This window comes from Piliocolobus tephrosceles, chromosome 5 (assembly GCF_002776525.5).
Source record: "Piliocolobus tephrosceles isolate RC106 chromosome 5, ASM277652v3, whole genome shotgun sequence".
In the NCBI taxonomy this organism is placed as follows: Eukaryota; Metazoa; Chordata; class Mammalia; order Primates; family Cercopithecidae; genus Piliocolobus; species Piliocolobus tephrosceles.
The window spans coordinates 22,359,351-22,380,042 of NC_045438.1; the positions used below are offsets into that span (position 1 = coordinate 22,359,351).

The 20,692-nt window shown below is 34.8% G+C and overlaps 1 protein-coding gene across 1 annotated transcript in view; it reads right to left on the reverse strand.

Annotated features, from left to right (window-relative positions):
* TRDN (triadin) overlaps window positions 1-20,692 on the reverse strand; it is a 410,542-nt gene that overhangs the window by 283,768 nt on the left and 106,082 nt on the right. Inside the window, exons 6-7 of the mRNA XM_026455003.2 lie at window positions 12,600-12,653; window positions 8,182-8,241 (exon numbers count right to left, since the gene is read on the reverse strand). Coding sequence (XP_026310788.1) covers window positions 8,182-8,241; window positions 12,600-12,653 — 114 coding nt within the window. The remainder of the gene's footprint in view (window positions 1-8,181; window positions 8,242-12,599; window positions 12,654-20,692) is intronic.

The window sequence follows — 20,692 nt, forward strand, 5'->3', positions numbered from 1 at the left end:
ATACAGGCATGTTCAGTGAAAGACAATGGCCATACCAAAGAGTCCAGTGAAGTAGTCTCCTTTTATAAGCACGTGATCATTTTGCTCTATAACTGAAAGATCTTAAGGGTCATTCAAGAAACTGAAATGCCAACAAAGTCTTTTTTAAAGACAACAATTAGGAATGCAAGTGTAAAATTATCTGCATTGGTGTTGACTAACAGAAATAAAACAATAAAATCCATTAGAGGATAACTGAGAGACATACAGTCTCTATGATTTGGCTTTAGAAAAACTGAAAGTGCAGAAATTGAGATATTGGCTCCTATTCATCTTAAGTCAGCGATAATTCTACTAGTTTTTAAAGTCCTTAAACATATCCTGAGAAATTCAAAGGGCTATAAATAAAAATATGTATGAATAGATACATAAATTAGAATATATATATATTACACACATATATTCTTAATTTGATATTATCTGCATTTTGGAATAGGGAACTGGGATGCAAATTAACTAGTCTGTGGATCATTCAAGCATCTTTTAAAAAGCAGTAATAATGTAGCACATAATGTGTGGAAAATTGTTCATAATAGATGCTGCGTATTGGACATGCCTTATTATATATGACTACACATATCCACTATATACCACAGCAGCTCTACTGCAATGTTGGAATCCTTTATTGGACATGCCTTATTATATATGACTACACATATCCACTATATACCACAGCAGCTCTACTGCAATGTTGGAATCCTCTATGTCATTTGCTAATGTACTGTGGAGCCTTTATTGTCACTCATGTTAAAGAATTTGATGAAGTCTGGGCATGGTGGCTCATGCCTGTAATCCCAGCACTTTGGGAGGCCAGGCGGGTAGATCACGAGGTCAGGAGATCGAGACCATCCTGACTGACATGGTGAAAACCCGTCTCTACTAAAAATGCAAAAATTACCCGGGCTTGGTGGTGCATGCCTGTAATCCCAGCTACTCAGGAGACTGAGGCAGGAGAATCACTTGAACCCGGAAGGCAGAGGTTGCAGTGAGCCGAGATTGGGCCATTGCACTCCAGCTAGGGTAACAAGAGCGAAACTCCATCTCAAAAAAAAAAAAAAAGAAAAAAAAAAGAATTTGATGAAAGTCAGGTTTCTTGACTTTCGTACCCTAAATGATGATTTCAGGCTAAGCCAAGATAATATCAGAAGGTCCCATTAAGAGAATGAAAATGATAATGCCAGATGCTGGTTAGCTTGCAAAACAAAAATCATCGGTGGTACTGCACTTAATTGACTATGCCAGCACTTCCCAAAACACTGTTTCTCAGATACTTCAGATATTTACAGGAAGATGTTGATACTGTATTAGGTGCTGGAGCGTATTCTCATGACCAAATTCATTTGGAAACCATAAGCTAACCTGGTCATTTAACTTGAACTTTCTTAAAGCTGAAGTGTATTGAGAATTTTTAAGAAAGGGAATTATGATACACGTTATTCAATATTGTTTAATCATAAAATTCTCATACAAATATTACCCAATTACTGCAATTTTTTTTTTTAATTGAGATGGAGTCTTGCTTTGTTGTCCAGGTTGGAGTGCAATCGCATGATCTTGGCTCACTGCAACCTCTGCCTCTCAGTTTCAAGCAATTCTCCTGCCTCAGTCTCCCAAGTAGCTGGGATTACAGGCTCCTGCCACCAAGTCTGGTTAATTTTGCATTGTTAGTAGAGATGGGCTTTCACATGTCCCTAAACTTTCAACATCTTTGTGGCTCCTATGACTACACTCAGGGGATTTTCTTCTTCTTCCTGTAAATCATTTCTAAACCTCCTTTGCTCATTTCTGCTCTTTCCTGCAGTAAACTCAAACATTTCTATGACTGAAACCAGCAACTTTCTGCAGAGGACTTTAAATTGAAATCATTCCAGAATTCCACACTGGAATGTTTATTAGTGTCTGTCTGGGAAGAAAGTTTCACTGCAATGGTCAACAGCACCTCAATCTCATATAGCTCATTATATGTTCACCTAAAAACACTTCTAGAGACTTTGTGTTGACCAGGGCTCACAGCTAATTGCTGGAGCTCTAAAAATCAGCATAATAATAAAACTATCTGAATAAATTTTAGCATAGCAAAATTAAAACCCTGTACTATCTGACTTCCTCCTATCTCCCATCTTACAGCATCTTTCCAAAAATTTATTTCTCTACTGAACGGATTTCTTTCTTTTGAATATTTTATGTATTTTTCCATGTGTCAAATATTGTCAGACTGAATTCTCTATATTTTCTATATTTTTCCACATATTTAAATTTCTTTCTTTCTTTTTTTGTTTTTTGTTTGTTTGTTTTTGTTTAGACAGACTCTCAGCTCTGTTGCTAGGCCGGAGTGCAATGGCACGATCTCAGCTTAGTGCAACCTCTGCCTCCCAGGTTCAAGTGACTCTCCTGCATCAGCCTCCCGAGTAGCTGGGATTACAGGTGTGTGCCACCATGATTCACCATGATCGGCTAATTTTTGTATTTTTAGTAGAAATGGGGTTTCACCATGTTGGTCAGGCTGGTCTTGAACTCCTGACCTCAGGCGATCCACCCGCCTCGGCCTCCCAAAGTACTGGGATTAAATTTCTTCATGGTCAATTCATATGCAAAAAAAAATGCCTCTCCCAATTGAATTAATAATGTCTTCCCCTGAGCTTCCATTTGCCAGAATTTTTATTAAAGTATACGTTTTATTCTTCATTATATATCTTGAATTATAGATAGTTTGATCTATCTGTCTTCCCTACCAGACAGAGAGTGCTTGGGGGTAGGAATTCTATTATTCATTTTTGTATCACCATACTGTCTAGCACAATGCTTTTTTCAGAGAAAACACAGGATAAATGTATACTTGATTAGCAATTTTGATGAAGGAGAGAGTAAATATTCCACTATACTCAGATCATATGTATAATATAGTGATATAGAGACTGCATATGTACATATGTGTTTAGAAATAAACTTGTCTAAACCTGTTAAATTTGACAGCTTTTTTTTTTGTTTATACTAATTTGTGTGAAATTGCTATATTTGCTTACTCTCAATGACAGCTATTTACTCCTTGTAAGTTACAGTTGATTTAACCTTAACTTGTAGTATGGAATTATAGATGTGTGAAATTCAGATTTATTTTTAACGCCATTATAATTTATAAGTGGGCAATTATTATTTTCTAAGAGGTAGAACCACATATATAGCCAATTCATTATAATTATTGACTTTAATAAAATATTTTCAACCTATTTTAGACACTTTTCAATCACCTTCACCCTGGAAATAGATAACTTTGCCTCATACTAGAAAAAAATGAGTGAGAACTAAACAATGATGTGGCTATAATAAAGAAAATATCATGAAACTAAAGCAACACCCAACTTCTATTTACTTTTAAGTTGAGTAGATATTCTTCAGTTTTGTGCCAAAATACTTTTCCTGATTTTTCCCTAAAATAGTTTAAGTGATGAACTTTATTAAGGAATGAAAAAAACAAAAAGTATTGCCATGGGTATTCAAATCACCCGGTTTTATTTAGGAAGGCATTTTATTCATGACTTTTGTCAAATGGAAAACAAAATGGCTTAATCAAAAAAAATGACATCAGCATATTTCATTAGATCTTGGAATTAGCATGATCCATTAGCTACTGCATCAGATTCAGAATGTCTGATGACAAAGTATTAAATAGAACAATATCCCTCAATAAACATACTACACATGTTGGGAGTCAGAAAATAACAAAATTATCTCTCATTCCATAAAGAACTGCAAACTGCTTAACTTATCTTTGCTTCAGTTTCTTTGCATAAAAAAAAAAAAAAAAAAAAAAAGAATCGCCACTATAGCTGCCTCTTCCTTTATGGAAGCTGTGGCGATAAGTAACACTGAGCAAAAGAATTTGAATTCTGTAAAATAAGTACATAAACATTTCTAATATTATATCTGCATAATCTGCATGTCTAGAGCTCTTGGAGTTTCCCTAGAACTTGCTCAAAGTTTAACATACAGCAAGAATTGCTATTTCATTATTATTTTACATTTGAAAAATCTAAGTATCAAAAAGCCATTTATCAAAGATGGTGCAACTAAATGAGTCAGGAGTAGAAAGAGTAGAATCAGAATGACTAACCCAATTTCTAATCATAATAAATTTCACACTTATTAATATTAACCTGAAAAGATGTATACAAAAAAATGTATTTTAAGACATATAAGGGCAGATGTAAATATACATGAACCATGTGAAAGTGAGAAAATGTCTTCCTGAAAGTGACCAAGGCAACAATAACCTCTCTTACTTCATCAAACACACAGACATCTGGAGGTCACACTGACATCCACATCAAATAGACAGCCTGGCCCAAACTTGGCTCACCTCACTCAACTTTTCTTTTCATCATTGTTTTCTTCTTCTTCTTCTTCCACCCTGTCTTTGTTATTTTTAATGAACTACAGAAATAGGCTAGTTTTCTCAGTGGATATGGGGTCCTACATATGTATCAAGGTAGACATTAAAGGTCCACTCTTCCCCAGGAGGAATCCATGAAGTGTTCTAACCAATGACTGCCTTTCAGCAAGCAGTATGCCACAGAGCAAGAAACACGCTGTGTTCTATGCAAGTGCCTCTGGAAATCACAGCTCTTCAAAGGGAGATTCTACTTTAACTGATCACACCTTTCAAAGATACTTTATAATTTTTTCTATCTTTAATGTGACATAGAAGGCTTATGATTTTTTATCTTATTTTGTTTCACCAGAAACCACCTATTATATAAAGAACACTTTCTATTAATTTCTTATAACATAATACATACACATAAAAAATAAAAATAAAAAGTATATACTGTATACAAACGTGTACACACATACACATACATATGCATGTTGTAAACAGACACATATATACTTATGCATACATATATACACATATATATGTATGTTTGTGTGTGTATGTGCATGTGTACCTCCCTCAGAAGAATGATGTCAATATGTAAATGGAAAGTATTTATGGCAAGCAGACTCAAGATGGCCCCCAGTGACTCCCAACTTGTGGCATTCATATCCTTGTGCAATCATCTTCCCTTCAATATGGGTTGGCCTAGGAATTTGCTGCTATATGGCAAAGGTGATTGAATACGACTTCCATGATTAGTCTAGATAAAATTGTAATTTCTGTCTTCCTGTTTCTCTCTCATTAGGTTTAATGAAGCCAGCTGTCATGTTCATAGGACTCATATGTCAAGGAACTAAAGACGGTCCGTAGCCAACAGCCAGCCAGGAACTGATTGACTAGTAGTCCTCAAGGAACTGAATCTCACTAACAACCATATAATGAACTTAAAAATGGTGCTTCCTCAGTTGAACTTTCAGATAAGACTGAAGTCCTAGTTAACACTTTGTCTGTTGCCTTGTAAGATTGCAAAACAGAGGCCTGAGCTAAGCCATGCCCAGATTCTTGATCCACAGAAACTGTGAGATAATAAATGTGCATTGATTTAAGCCTCAAATGTTGTGGTAATGCTCTACAAAGCAATGTGTAACTAATGCAGTATTCAACAAATTTTTGGAAAAACTATGATGCTTGAAGACATGTATTTAATTATTTTTGTGAAGAATACTCAATTTATATTTAACGCACCTAGGTTTTTAGTCTTACCCCAATCATAAAGTAGTTTTATGACCTGGCAAAATTTTTTTTCTCTCTCTCTAGAGGTCACTTTCTTCATCTGTTGAACTAGGCAATTAATTTATGTGATCTTTAAAATGTTCACTAGATTTCATACATCTATCACATAAGATTTCATGTATATGTAATGAAAATAAATTATATATATGCAAAATGTATTTTCACTTATATCTATGAAACAGGAGAAACAAAATAAAATTACTTTTATTTACTGTAATTTAATCTTGAAAGTAAATTCATGTTATCTTCTAAAAATGTTTCAATTTACAATTCATCCATATTAAATTTAATAAAATGATATTTGGTTATCTAATGGACGATTTATTGAAAATATATCTGCTTCAAATATCTCATTATTTTACATTTAGTAGATAACAAACTAAATCTTAAAAATGCTTCTAAGTTTTACCTAAATGGGTAGTTTCTTAAAACTACTAAATTGAGGCTTCTAACTGATTGCCTAAAATGTATATTTTAAAAAATAAGGGAGAAATTTAAATGTAGGGAATAGGATTAAATTACCAAATAAAATCCATTTTTTTCTAGTAATTGGCAGATAAATTTAATACAGAAAAATTTTGTCATTCAATATGCCAAAATATATAATATTAAAGTGATATACTAATGAATATATTTGGCATATTATGGTACTTTCAGTTCTCAAACTTTTAAAGTAAAAATATTGATCAAGATTTATGTATGACCACTTTGTTTTTATTTAGACAGTCTCACTCTGTTGCCCAGGCCGGAGTGCAGTGGCGCTATCTCAGCTCACTGCAACCTCTGCCTCCAGGTTTCAAGATATTCTCCTGTCTCAGCCTTCCAAGTAGCTGGGATTACAAGTGTGTCCCACAACACTTTGCCAATTTTTACATTTTTACTAGAGACAGGGTTTCACAATTTTGGCCAGGCTAGTGTTGGACTCCTGACCTCAAGCGATTCATCTGCCTCAGCCTCCCAACATGCTGGGATTACAGGTGTGAGCCACTGTGCCCAGCCAATTCTTTCTTTTTGATACAAGAAAATAATTTACTGTGCAGAAGTTGTCTATTTGTCCATTTTTGCTTTGGTTACCTATGCTTTTGAGGTCTTGCTCAAGAAATCTTTGCCCACACCAATGTCCTAAAGTATTTCCCCAATGTTTTCTTCAAGTAGTTTCATAATTTCAGGTCTTACATTTAAGTCTTTAATTCAGTTTGATTTGATTTTTGTATATGGTGAGAGATAGGGGTCTAGTTTCATTCTTCTGCATACCCAGTTTTCCTGGTACAGTTTATAGAAGAGACTGTCCTTTCCTCAACATATGTTCTTGGTGCTGAGTGGCAAAATAGAATAACTGTAGTTAACAATAATTTATTGTATATTTCAAAATAACTAGAGAGTGAATTTGGAATATTCCCAACTCAAAGAAATAATAAATGTTTGAGGTGATGGATATACCAATTACCCTGATTTGATCATTATATATTGTATGCTTGTATCAAAACATCACATGTACCCCATAAATATGTACAACTACTATGTACCTATAAATATTGAAAATAAAGAATTTTTAAAAAAGAAAATTCTGAATTTGAGTATTCTAAAATCAAATTCAAGGTATAATACTGGTGAAAAATTGTGAACCAAATATGTTATTTTAGTTTTTTTATTGTTATGGTAACAAATTACAACAAACTTAGCCAATTAAAATATTAAATAAATTAAATAATAATATTAAATAAATTAAATATTATTAAATAAATTAATATTAAATAAATTAAAATACATTTTTACATTTAAATTAAAATACAATATTAAATAAATTAAAATACATTTATTATCTTCCAGTTTTTATGATTCCAAAGTGTTGGCTCAGCATAGCTCTACTGAATTCTCTGCTTGGGGCCCACAAAGTTGAAATCAAATTGTCGCCTAGGCTTTGTGTTTTACTGGAGACTAGAGGAAAGAATTGGCTTTAATGCTTATTCAACATGGAAGTAGAATTCATTTTTTTCTCACGTTTGCAAGCCAGCCAATGGGCAAAAGTCCTCATACTTCAAATCTCTTTGTTGTCTGCTGCATCTCTCCACATTTAAAGACTCATGGTATTACATTGAACCCACCTGGATAATCCAGGATAACCTCCCTATTTTAGAACAATCTTCACTGCCTCTGCAATTTTTTTTTTTTGCCATGTAATATAGCATAGCCACAGGGATGACACCAAGGGGTGAATGAAGGTTACGGGGCTCAAAATTCTGTCTACCTCATATGATGAAGCTCTTCATTGTCCTCTCACATTTTGAGATTCTCTAGTAAGTGTTCAGTTTAATTATTCTTTTAGATATTAAATTGTAAATGTAAGACCAAATTAACTTTTTAATGTAAATAAAATGATAAAAGTTTACAAATATCCAACTATCTGTTACCCAAAAATTAATCTTTCAAAGTAAAAAGAATTTAGTTATGGAAATAATAAATTGAAAAGTTACCTTTTGCCACTGTCTTTGTTTCTGGTTTTTCTTTTTTCTCAATTTTTTCCTTGTGAGTTGCTTAAACAGAAAATTTTACATTAGTACACAGTTTTAATAGATTTCAAAAACCAAGCTTTCTTTTGACCTCAGTTTCGTAAGTGCTAAAACCTAGTATGTAATATTTTGAAAATTTATGACATCAATAAGTCTAATTCAGAAATAGAGTTACTAATGTAATAACAGTTGTATAGAATTCAATGTAAAAGTCTAGGCATTAAGATTTAGCTTTTTGAAAATCAGATCCACTCTTTTTCAAGTCATTATTGCAAATAGATAAAGCTTTCAGGGAAGACAAACTGAGAGGGAAAATTTTTTATAAGAATTTGTCAAAAAATATATCATTATGTTTATTTTTAAATTTTAATTAAATTGTGTCGTTTGGTAGATTACCAAATAATCATACATTTTTCAATATTTACATACTACTTTTTCAAGAATAACAATGGTAATTAAATAAACTATGAAAATTAAGTAGTGAAATATGAGATTTAATTGGACAGTTGATAAAGTGTATGTATTGAATTACTAGAGGAAAAAATTAGTTCCACAGATTTCCATTTCTCCAACTTATAACAAGAATAGTAAGAATGTGCATCAGCTTTCCTTACATTATCAAGAAATGTTTAAAATATGTATTAAAAAATCTATTATTTTTAAATACAGTTGTTGAATAGTGCCCTCCAGGATCTTGGAGAGATGATTTAAGCCTTAGAAAGCCTAATGGTTCAGTTGAAGACCAGTGTCCCTGACAGATGCAGAGTTGCTGAGAGACCAGGTGCCTCCTCCTCCAGAGTTTCAGCCTCTCCCCCACTCAGGCCTGCCTCCACTACCTCCTCCACTACCTCCACTACCTCCACTACCACTCCACTACCAGCCACCTCCACTACCACTTGGGATTATGCATAACATATTAGACAATGTTAACAAAAGGAGCATTATGCTAGGCTAAGCAAGGCACTAGTCACATAAGATCACAGGATTACATTATAATAACATATCTCCTAAAAAGTAAACATCTTTTAATTGGCATAAGGTAAATAAAAGAGCACTTACAATGTAGCATTTTATTTCTGCTTTTCAATTTGAATACATTTTTCTGCAGCACTTATAATTTAAGGGCAAAAATTCCTAACTTCTTTTTGTTTTAATAGAAAACATTTAGCTACTGTGAAGTTTGAAAAAAAAATCACAAGGAATAGCAGATCATTTCATTAAGTCAGAATACACAGAACCTAGTGCTCATAATTCTGCTTAACCCAATAGCAGACAAGAAACGGTCACCTATTTCTAGAACAGAGAAAGGAGATGGCTGTATTGAAGTTCATGGAAATTGAATATGAAGAAAATATGATAAGAAAATAAGAAAATAAACATGAAGAAAACAACAACTATTTAATTGAAATTTTCTTTTTTTTTTTCTGTAGGTTATTGGGGTACAGGTGGCATTTGGTTACATGAGTAAGATTTTTAGTGGTGATTTGTGAGATTTTGGTATTTTTAAGTGTAAATATACATAAAAAATATTGAAATGTATTTCAACTGATCTGATTCCTACATGTCGTAATGTGTTCTACCTAACTGGAGTGTTTAACAAAACAAAAACTTCAGCAGACGATGCATACTCTGGATGCATAAATCAGCTGAAATCTGGCCCAGTTATCTTAGACACAATCCACCATAAAACAATGGCAAAAATTAAGTTAGAATTTTACTTCACATCATACATTGAAATGGATTTTTGAGGAATTAATGTTCATTTAAAATATGAAACAATCTTTTTTGGATGGGCACTGTGGTTCACACCTGTAATTCCAGCACTTTGGGAGGCTGAGGTGAGCAGATCACTTGAGGTCAGGAGTTCGAGACCAGCCTGGCCAACATGGCAAAACCCCATTTCTACTAAAAATACAAAAATTAACCAGTTGTAGTGTGTAGTGGCACATGTCTGTAGTTCTAGCTACTAGAGCTGCTGAGTCATGAGAATCTCTTGAACCCTGGAGGCAGAGGTTCCAGTGAGCTGAGACTGCACCACTGAACTCCAGTCTGGGTGGCAGAGTGAGACTCTGTTTCAAAACAAACAAAAACAAAACAAAACAAAAAAATCTTTTTTCAACTTGAGGAAAATATTAGTGGCTATTGAATTAATTATTGAATGAAGACTCAAAGCCAGAAACACCACAAGAAAATATCAGCATATCTAACCACCTAAAAATTCAAGAATCTAAACATATGCATACATGCATACACACATATATGAACTCACACATGTCTATTCACAAAGACAGAAAGCATAATATTAACTGTAAAACAAAGTCAGAAAAATATTTGAAAATAAGTTATAAACGAAGGGGTATACATATCCAAAACACACACACACACACACACACATACACACACACACATCATTAGGAGAAATGGGCAGTATGAACAGTTACACATGATATATATATCGCTAAAAACCATATTTGAATCTTTCAACTTATAAATAGTAAGTGGTTAAAAATACTTTGCAGAGACATGGATGAAGCTGGAAGCCATCATTCTCAGCAAACTAACACAGGAACAGAAAACCAAACACTGCATGTTCTCACTCATAAGTGGGAGTTAAACAATGAGAACACATAGACTCGGGGGTAACATCACACAGCGGGGCTTGTCAGGGGGTTGGGGGCAAGGGGAGGGAGAGCATTAGGACAAATTCCTAATGCATGCAGGGCTTAAAATCTAGGTGACAGGTTGATAGGTGCAGCAAACCATCATGGCACATGTACACCTATGTAACAAACCTGGATATGTATCCCAGAACTTAAAGTAAAATTTTAAAAGAAGAAAGAAAAACTAAGAAAACACGATACCTTCAAAGGAACACAATAGCATTCTAGTAACAGGCCTCCAAAAAAGGGAAATCTATGAAATGCCTTTCAAAATAATAATCTTAAGGAAACTCAGAAAGAAAAAAGAGAACACAAAAAATACAAAGGAAGGAGAAAAATAATTCACAATCTGAACATGAAATTCAGTAAACAGAGAGATATCATAAGAAAGACCCAAACAGAAATCCTAGAACTGAAGAACTTAATGAATAAAATAAAAAATAAAATTAACTTTAACAATTAACTATCAGGAAAAAGTTATCAATTATTAATTTAATTATTAACAATTAACACAAGAAGAGAAAACCAAACACCGCATGTTCTCACTCATAGGTGGGAACTGAACAATGAGCTCACTTGGACTCGGGAAGGGGAACATCACACACTGGGGCCTATCATGGGGAGGGGGGAGGGGGGAGGGATTGCATTGGGGAGTTATACCTGATATAAATGATGAATTGATGGGTGCTGACGAGTTGATGGGTGCAGCACACCAACATGGCACATGTATACATATGTAACCTGCACGTTATGCACATGTACCCTAGAACTTAAAGTATAATAAAAAAAAAAAAAATGTATACGAAAACAAAAACAAAGACATTATAGTAGCTAAAGTTTAGAAAAATAAATTTGAAAAAGTGTATTACCTGGAGACCCAGACTAACTTACTATAGAGCTGTAAGTGTAGCTTTATAATAAAATTGCAAGTAAATCAATAAAACAGACTGAAGCATAAAAAAAAAAAAAACAAAAAAACAATTAATTACAGGAAAAAATACAGACAAAGAACATTCTCATTTAAACACTATGCAGCTTTTTAAAGAGAATGAGAACAATATTTAGTGATATGAAAATATTTCAGGATGTATTGTTAAATTGTAAAAGTCAGGTTATAGGACATACTAGATTTTGTGTAAAAATAGGAAGAAAAATAACATGTACTATCTGGAAAACACATAATAAAGCTCTGGAAGGATGCATGTAAAATTTATGGAGTGGTTTACTCTGAGTATGTGAGTTTGGCATGAAATGGGAATCATTAGGCTGGGAGCAAGGTGAGAGGAAGCTTTTCACAAAGTATCTTTATGTGTAGAGCAATTAGATCTTATTATCTATTCTACATAAATAAATAACAATTAGAAATTAAAGCAATCTAATAGATAATCAAAATATGCAAGTTACAATAACGACATCTACTTTCTTACCTATCAAACTGACAAGTATTTCTGATATAGTATCCTCATTGCTGTCTAAGGCAGTCTGAAAACTGCCAGAGGAAAAACTGACACAACATTTCTGGAAAGTAAAGTGGTAACTGAGTACAACAGCCTTAAGTATTTATCTCAATTCAGAAATTCCTTTTTTCAGATTCTAGTCGGAGAAAATAATCCTAATTTAATTTGTAAAACTGCGTGGTCATCTAAAATCTGAATGTAAAGAGTAGGAAGTCAATGGGAAAGGAATCAGTGTGTTAAAACAGTAATAAAAATAACTTCATACCTTTCTTTTCAGGTTTTTCTTTTTCTCTTACTTTTTCTTTTTCTTTGTGTGTAACTGAAAAGAAACAGATAAATAGTTTTCATCTAAATAACAGGAATAAATGAGGAGATGATTGCATGGCAATTTTTGATGTCAAAAACTTACCTGCTACTTTTAGGAATCTTCCTTTAACTGGATTGAGATTTTATGTAGTTAGGGGTTTAAACTTCATGATAATTATAGATTTATTTCTTATTTCTATTTTTATTTCATATCCTCCAAGCACAAACTTGGTACCCAAACCAAGTTTGATTGCAAAGATAATAATACCCGTCAGCTTTTCCAAATCCTTAATTGAAATAATTGGAAAATTTAAAAAAATTATCATGCCATATGCCAAAGGAGCCTGGCTTTGATATTGGATGGATGCCAGAAATATGAGGATGAAAATATAGAGAGATAATTTTCTGATCTTGAAGCAGAGAACAATCAACCTAAATGGTATGTATTAATCTTATACGGAAACATTCCACACTAGATGTTTTAAAAAATATACTGGAATAAGACTAGAAAATACCAAATCTTTTCAGCAAAAATAAAATTTAATTTAATATGAGCAGTGATCTCATCAATTATTACACAAGACTAAAATTTAAGTCATAATCTTACCCCATACCTTAGTCATAATTCTTATTCATTATCCATGCTAGAAACATGAGACTCATCCCAATTTGTCTTTCTCTTTTATTTTTCCTTTTCATTTATTCACCAAGCTCTTTCAATCATGCCTTTTTAATATTCCTCTTACTCATTTTCTTTTATCTAATATTATTCTCCCTAACTATCACTTATTTACACAAGAATATAGAAAGAACACCTGCTATGTGCTGAAGACTCTCCTCAACAAGATAGAGTTCATTCCTGTTGCCATGATGTCAATAAGCTAATGATTAGTGGATGCTAAGCAAATAATTACAAAGGTAGGTAATTGCAGGGAGTCAAATTGCTATGAAGAAAAAATGCAAGGTAGAATGTTGATGTATAAAATGACCTAATCTAATCTGTTTGTTAGGGGAAGAGCCCTTGGCAGAACTGACATTTAAGAGTATGAGAAATGAGAAGAAATTAGCCTAGTAAGAGATTAGGAGGGCAAAGGGGAAGAGACCAATTTCCAATTCAGCAGTTGAAACAGGACGTCTCTTTTGGGCATATTACCATACCTAACATAATATTGTAATATCCTGACTTCTCTTTTGAACTTTTAGATTTTAGATTGTTATGTCTCATATTAACCTTTCTAACATGAAAATCCGATATCATTCACTCCTCTGTTACAAATGTTAGTGCCTCCTCACTGCTTAGCATGATATCTGTCACATAGTGGGTGCTATATCAAAATAAAAATATTTTACTGCTCTAGTGATCTGACATTTGCTTACCAACCCCGTGTTTACCAACCCAATGTCATCTGCAAAGAATTTCTCCTTGAACTTTATACTCTAGTTATAACTAAATGCCAGTAGCTCCACAAGCACAACTTGTGCCCTCATGATGTCTCTGTGTCTCTGCCTGTATGTGTCTTCCACCTAGAATTACCACACCCACATTTATTCATTTTCCTTTCCCTATTCCATGCACTCTTTCATCTTGGTTCAAATGTCTCCTCTGTAACATTTTCTTTGATCTCTACTTATTCCATACACCAATTGCACCATGTACATAATTATGTTTCAGGAATTTAATAATAATATTGATATTGTTAACATTTCTAACTACTCAGTAAATGAAATCCTTAGGGGCTACACCATATTTATTATTATTATTATTATTATTATTATTATTATTATTATTATTATTATACATTTCCAGGTCATCACAAGATCTCAGTCACAGAGTGGACTCTGTAATATTTTTGAATAAGTGAAATTCTAAAATATTCTAAGAGCTAGTTTTATTGTCTAGTTAAATTCTATTTATGGATGATGTGGTAGAGCTATAATAGACACTGCTTGCTTACAATTATGTGAAATTTTTGACAATTCATTAATATTTCTCAAATAATTAAAACCTATTGAGAAAAAGGAGAAAAATCTCACCTTAGAACATTGAGATTTTTTTTCCCACATCTAATGGTTCTTTTAGTTGTTTCTGAGATACTAAGTTCAAAATAAATAGCTCACAAAATAAGGCGATGAAATCACTATTCATACTGACCACAAACGGTTTATTTTGGTTCCTTTGAATCCCTATTAATTAAGCAGAAAACCAAGAGAAAATTTTGGCAAAAACAAAGCTTCTTTTAAAGTTTCTCTGGGGGGACCCAAGTTTGTGTGAGATAAGCTGTGCTTTCAGAGCCCTGATTGGAAGGACCTCCCAGGGGAACACCTAATCTCTGTCTCTGCCTCTGTAAGAAATGAGGACTCACCCACCTTGGACAGCTGGTTGTCCATTCCACTAAAGGATTTTCAGATTGACGTGTGCATAGGCATAAACGGGAGAATTAACACAAAATCAAAAGAGCAAAGGGACTGAATTCGGACTCAAATTAGCATATTCATGCCTCATTCCTCTTACCCTAGGGAGAAATCTAGTTCCTCCCAGTTGAAGTGTTGATTTACAGACCCTGTACTGTATGCTAGCATTTTATTATCCCCCTCAGAAATGGCATCACAACACTTCTTAGTGAAGCAGCTGGACCCTTGGGCCCTAGGGAGCTTTTCATAATGGCAGACGGCCACCGAAGCTTCTTGGACAGAAACTACAAACTTTGGCAAGACTGTGCTCAAATACCAAGTTTTGAAACGACTTTCAACACAGCAATGCAACAATCAGCAACTGCCCTGGTAATCACTCTAAAATAAAAATCACCTGATACAACAGCTGCATTTGTTTGAGTGTCTCTTTGCTTAGAGCCCACAACCAGGAGATTTCATATGGAAGAAGAGTACCTCCTTGTCACCAGCCCTGTTTGGCAAGTTATATCTTAGCCAGGACAGTTTTTAGCTCAGGACAGAATAAGCTTCTTGCACCTGCTAGAGTTTAATTTGTTTGTCATCCTTATTTACAAGAAACAAAAGTCCCTTTGGTATGCTGATAATTAAAAACAAATGGAATCCACCAGTTGGAATGGTGCTGATGTCTGGCATCTGAGTTGGCACAGTCCTGCTGTTCCTACCCTTGCCCAGACTCTGACCTTTCCCTGACCAGAACATTCAGCTCAACTGGACCCAAGCACATCTCTCACCCTCCCATCTGGCCCTTTTCCAGCCCTCCCCAAGCTGTGCTCTGTGTTTCTGCTTTTGACCCTGGCAGTTGCCAGGCAGACTATGTCTTTTTCTCAGGTGTATCAGAGCTCATAATCTGCCTGACCCTGTTTTTGTTTTGTTTCCCCCCCACCCCCACAGGGAAAAACAGTCTCTTGGGGTCAAATAATGAAAGCCAGGTTGTCAGAGTTCTTTACTTAATCTTCCTGTTCTTAGCTTGAAAATCAAAAATTGTAATGCCAACATTTTTAAAGTACTGATTAGTATAGGCTACTACATTCTTCAATTGATGGTTAACAAATAAATTTAACCAAACTCTAGAACATACTTAACTTTAGACTATTGCATAGGACTAATCTTAAATACCCAACCCCGCCCCCCCGCCGCCCCCCCCACAAACACAAAATCAGATGGATAAGCAGGTAAGCATTACACCTTTTCATTATTAACAACAACAACAAAAAATACTGTGAGGGGCATCATTACCTGTAATACATTTTACTGATTTTTCTTTTAACGAATTCATCTCATTTTCACATTTCTTGTGCTTTTTTGGTAGGTATTAGTGCTAAAATAGTCTATAGACATTAAGTAGGTGAACATTGCAAACAGCTTCATAAAATTCATATATATTTATATTTTAATTTGTAATGTTTTATGAAAAAGCATGATAAACATTCATCTTAAACCCTTAAAAAAAATTCCATTTCAGCCACCATTAAACAATAAGGCCAGATCTCTCGGTTAGTGTATATGTCTTTGTGTGTATGTTTCTTTTTTATTTTGAGTAGCTAATTTGTAGAAGTTCAGTTCTGTGGTAAGGCAAGATGATCTCTATGCTTTTTAAGAGACAATCATGAACTCCATAGAAATGCAATATTGAGTTAAAAATCTTCTTAAATATTATATTATCCATTTTTCCTAAAGGAAGAATTTATTATTTTAACTTTAATATAAGCATGTAATTTTGGAGCTGATAGGAATATAAGAGGTAACTACCCTGAACTTCTTTGTCCACGGATAAGAAAATATGCTCATAAGAGTCCATGACAGACCAGGAAAAGAATGTAGTTATCTAATTGCTAAAACAGTACTCTTCCTTCAAAACTACACTGCTATGTCTGTCCCAGGTTCTGTGCAGACTGTAAACTTGTTCTCATGAGCCAAATTGTGCTGATAGAATTCTCCAAGCACATTATCTGTGATCTACCTTCCAATAGTGTACATACTTCTTTTTCATAATAAAAGTACTTTCATTTACCTATTAAAGTGAAGATTTGGCAAATTCCCCAAAGTTGTAAAGCTCATCTGATACTTATGCATTAAATCACAAAAGGTATTTTATAATTCTAAAATATTAGTTTTATTTTCAAATTCAATTTAACTGTATGGACAATTTCCCCTTCTCCTGGGGCTACAGAGCCATAGTAAGAACTGCAATCGCTTTCTCATAAGTGACCATTCACCGTGGACACTGTGAGGAATAGCTTTGTGCACACTCTTCTGGTTTCCTTGTCCAGGTTTATTTTTCATGATTGCCAGAGAGGGAAAGAAAATATATTTTGTACTCTAAGGAGTTAATTAAGTGCAGCTAAGAGAAGACAAAAGTAAAAGTTTATACAGTACAGGATGACAAAATGAATTTGTGGGCTTTAAGAGCATTTTTATAAGGGGCTTCAGGATATTTAAACACATTTTAATGTATTTGATTGCATTTTGACTTTTGAGCCTCACCATCAGCTAAATCCCTTATCAGCCTATGATTCCAATCCTGCAATTTGTTTCCCAAAAACTGAAGGAGTTCTAGACAAATCAGTGTTATTATTCTGAATCACTCTTTTTAAAAACATCCTTTCGATATTTTTTTGTGCATGTCCTATTGTTATAGGTTGAATTGTGCATACCCAAAAATATATGTTGAAGTCATTACTCCCAGAACCTAAGAATGTGACTTTATTTGGAAATAAGGTTTTTACAGAGACAATCCAAGTTTAAGTCATGAGGCTAGTCCCTAATCCAATAGGACTGATGTCTTTATAAAAAGGGAAATTTGGGCACAGAGAAGGATATGCAGAGAGGGAATGTATATCCTGTGAAAAGACAGAGACACAGGGAGAGCATCATTTGAAGATGAAGGCAGGAATTGGAGAACTTCATCTACAAGGCCCGAAAGCTTGCCCACCATCCTCCAGAGGCCAGGAGAGAGGCATAGAACAGATTCTCTGTCACAGTCCTCAGAAAAAACTCATCCTGTGGAAACCTTGACTTTGGACTTCTAGTCTCAATAAGGTAATATTAAGTCTAATGCTAATAATAATAGTAATAATTAGACTTCTGTTGCAGCCCTTGAACCAAGTTCCCACCTGGTCCCTTGACGACTGACCTCAGCTTAGCTTTTGTGTCTTCCCTGTTAAGTTTCAGAGTCCACACCTGAACCACAAACCATTAATTCCTCCGAGGTCCTTCCAGAAAACTGCAGTCAGACTCACTCAACAACTGAGGTTGCCAAACCCCAAACTACGTGTCTCCTCCAGGACATCTCTGTGAAGTACTTACTACACAGTGGTATAATTGTGTATTTACTTTTTCAAATTTATCATTAACTGGATCTTATTCATCATGGAATTTGTAGTGTTCAGTATGGTATTTGGCACAAAGTAGGTACTGTGAATAAGTGAATGTGTATTATCACCTAGTGACTGTGGCCACTTTTTCCATTCACACTATCTGCCTGCCAGAATACACCCTATTCCCACTGTCTGGCCCACTCTGAAGCTGACCAAATGCTGTCTGTCCAGTATACATTTCTGTTAAGTAAACTTTTCCATTTTTGAGGTCACTTTTTCACCCAACCACCTGACAATATAGGTGGATGTAGCAGAAACCTACTGTTTTGCCTATCTACCAGGCCGTCCTATGGTCTAGGAGCCTTCTTGGAAAAAGTTCACATATTCAGTTGTATGTTTACCACCAGGTTCCTGTCTTTTCTGATTTGTTCTGTTCTACAAGTAAATTGACATGTTTATTAGTTAAATAGAAGCCCAAATCTTATCTAATATCACCAATAAAACTCACAGTTGCAAAAAAATAAGGCAATATACAATAAACAACTACATGGGGCGGGGAAAGCTAGAGGAAAATTAGAAATACATTACTATTTTTCTCCAGATAATTGGATTGTGGGGGTGTGGTTCCTCTTTTTTTTTTTTTTTTTTGCATTTTCCAAATCATCCATATTTATCTGTATTATTATAATTTTTGTTGTTTCAGTGTGGATGTTTTCAGATTACATATTACAGAAAGTTTTTGTTTTACTATGAAATTGTTTGTTACCATTAACCACACAAATTCAACTTAAATTACAATGGCTTAATTAAAGCTAAGTGGAAAGTTGTCTGTTGGAATGTCAAATGCAAAGTTTTCTGTAGGAATCCAGTAGAGATTAACAAAATAGAAGAATACTTCATTCACAAATCATTAGTTCAATATTTATTGAGCGTGTTGGGTACTCTGTTAGATGTTAGAATGATTTTTAATTTGATATAAGCACACACACTCAGAGCTGGTGAAAACCTGAGAGACTATGAGCCCGTATCCCTTTGTTCACGGATAAGGAAACAGAATCATAAAAGGGAGTGGCAAAGCTGACCTAGGACATACATGAAGACAAACGTAGTTCCCTTCCTCAGTTACTTAGATCGACATACACCCACAATTAAAATATGTTGTCAAAGTACTTGGAAGAGCAAAAGCTGGGGTGTAACAGCATGGACAAAGTGCTTAAATGTCCCCAGTGAAGAACAGCAGTGAGGACTTCTTACAGGAACTGATATTCCATATGAGAATCAAAGAAATAAATGGGCTTTTGCCGAGGGACTACACAGGAAGGGCCTGATGGCTGGAGAGAAGAGAGCACACAAAAGCGCACAGTTACGAGACAGTGAAAATGCCTGCTTAAGGACTACTCAACAGCTCAGCCTGCCTGCAGTAGAGGGGGCATCAGTGGGGTCTGTAGTGCTAAGGGTGGCAGGGAGGAGTGGGTTGTATCTGTGGGAAAGCTTGGTAAGGAGGTAGCAGAACAGGGAAGACGTGATAAACTACAAAGCTGGAACATTGTAGGGGTAGCAGTGATCATATGAGGAAGGTTTTATAAGCCAGGTTAGAAAATGTCACTTTTATCTCTTAGCACTGGGGCACCACCAAATGTATTTAAGCCCATAAATGACTGGATTAGCATGGACCTGAGGGGTTGATGCTGGGAAATTGGTTAAGAAGTCACTGTCACAATGTAATTGAGAGATGATTGTGGAGAAGATAGCAGTTTGAGAGGAGAGAAAGTAGATTAAATTATAGTAAAGAGGAGACAAGTAGGTTGAGCTCTAGTGTTGAAAGAGACCAAGAGGTCTATGACAGGGACAAGCTTTGGCGTTGAAAGAGAACAAGAAGTCTACGGCAGGAACTAAAATTCAAATGCCTTCATAGATGAGGCAGGTAAATTAACATGTACCCCAATGGTAAAAGAGGGAGTGGTGGAGACTGTGGTAAACAGAGGGTGCAGGCTCTACTTAAAGGCATTCAGTTGCTGGTTATCTAAAACACTGGCTCGTCAAAAGAAATCACCGTGGGATATACTTCAACTCTAAGCCATGAGTTCAACAGACAATGATTCTAGCTCTGACTACTCATTTGAATCATTAGGGCAGCTAGGTTCAAACCCTGGCATTACTTCCCAAACATTAATGACCCCAGGATGGAGTCTGCACATGGATATATATTTTTAAAAGCTATCCTGGTGATCTAAACTGCAGTCGGGGTTGAGTACCACCCCTGGCAACAATGGCTCCTAGATAT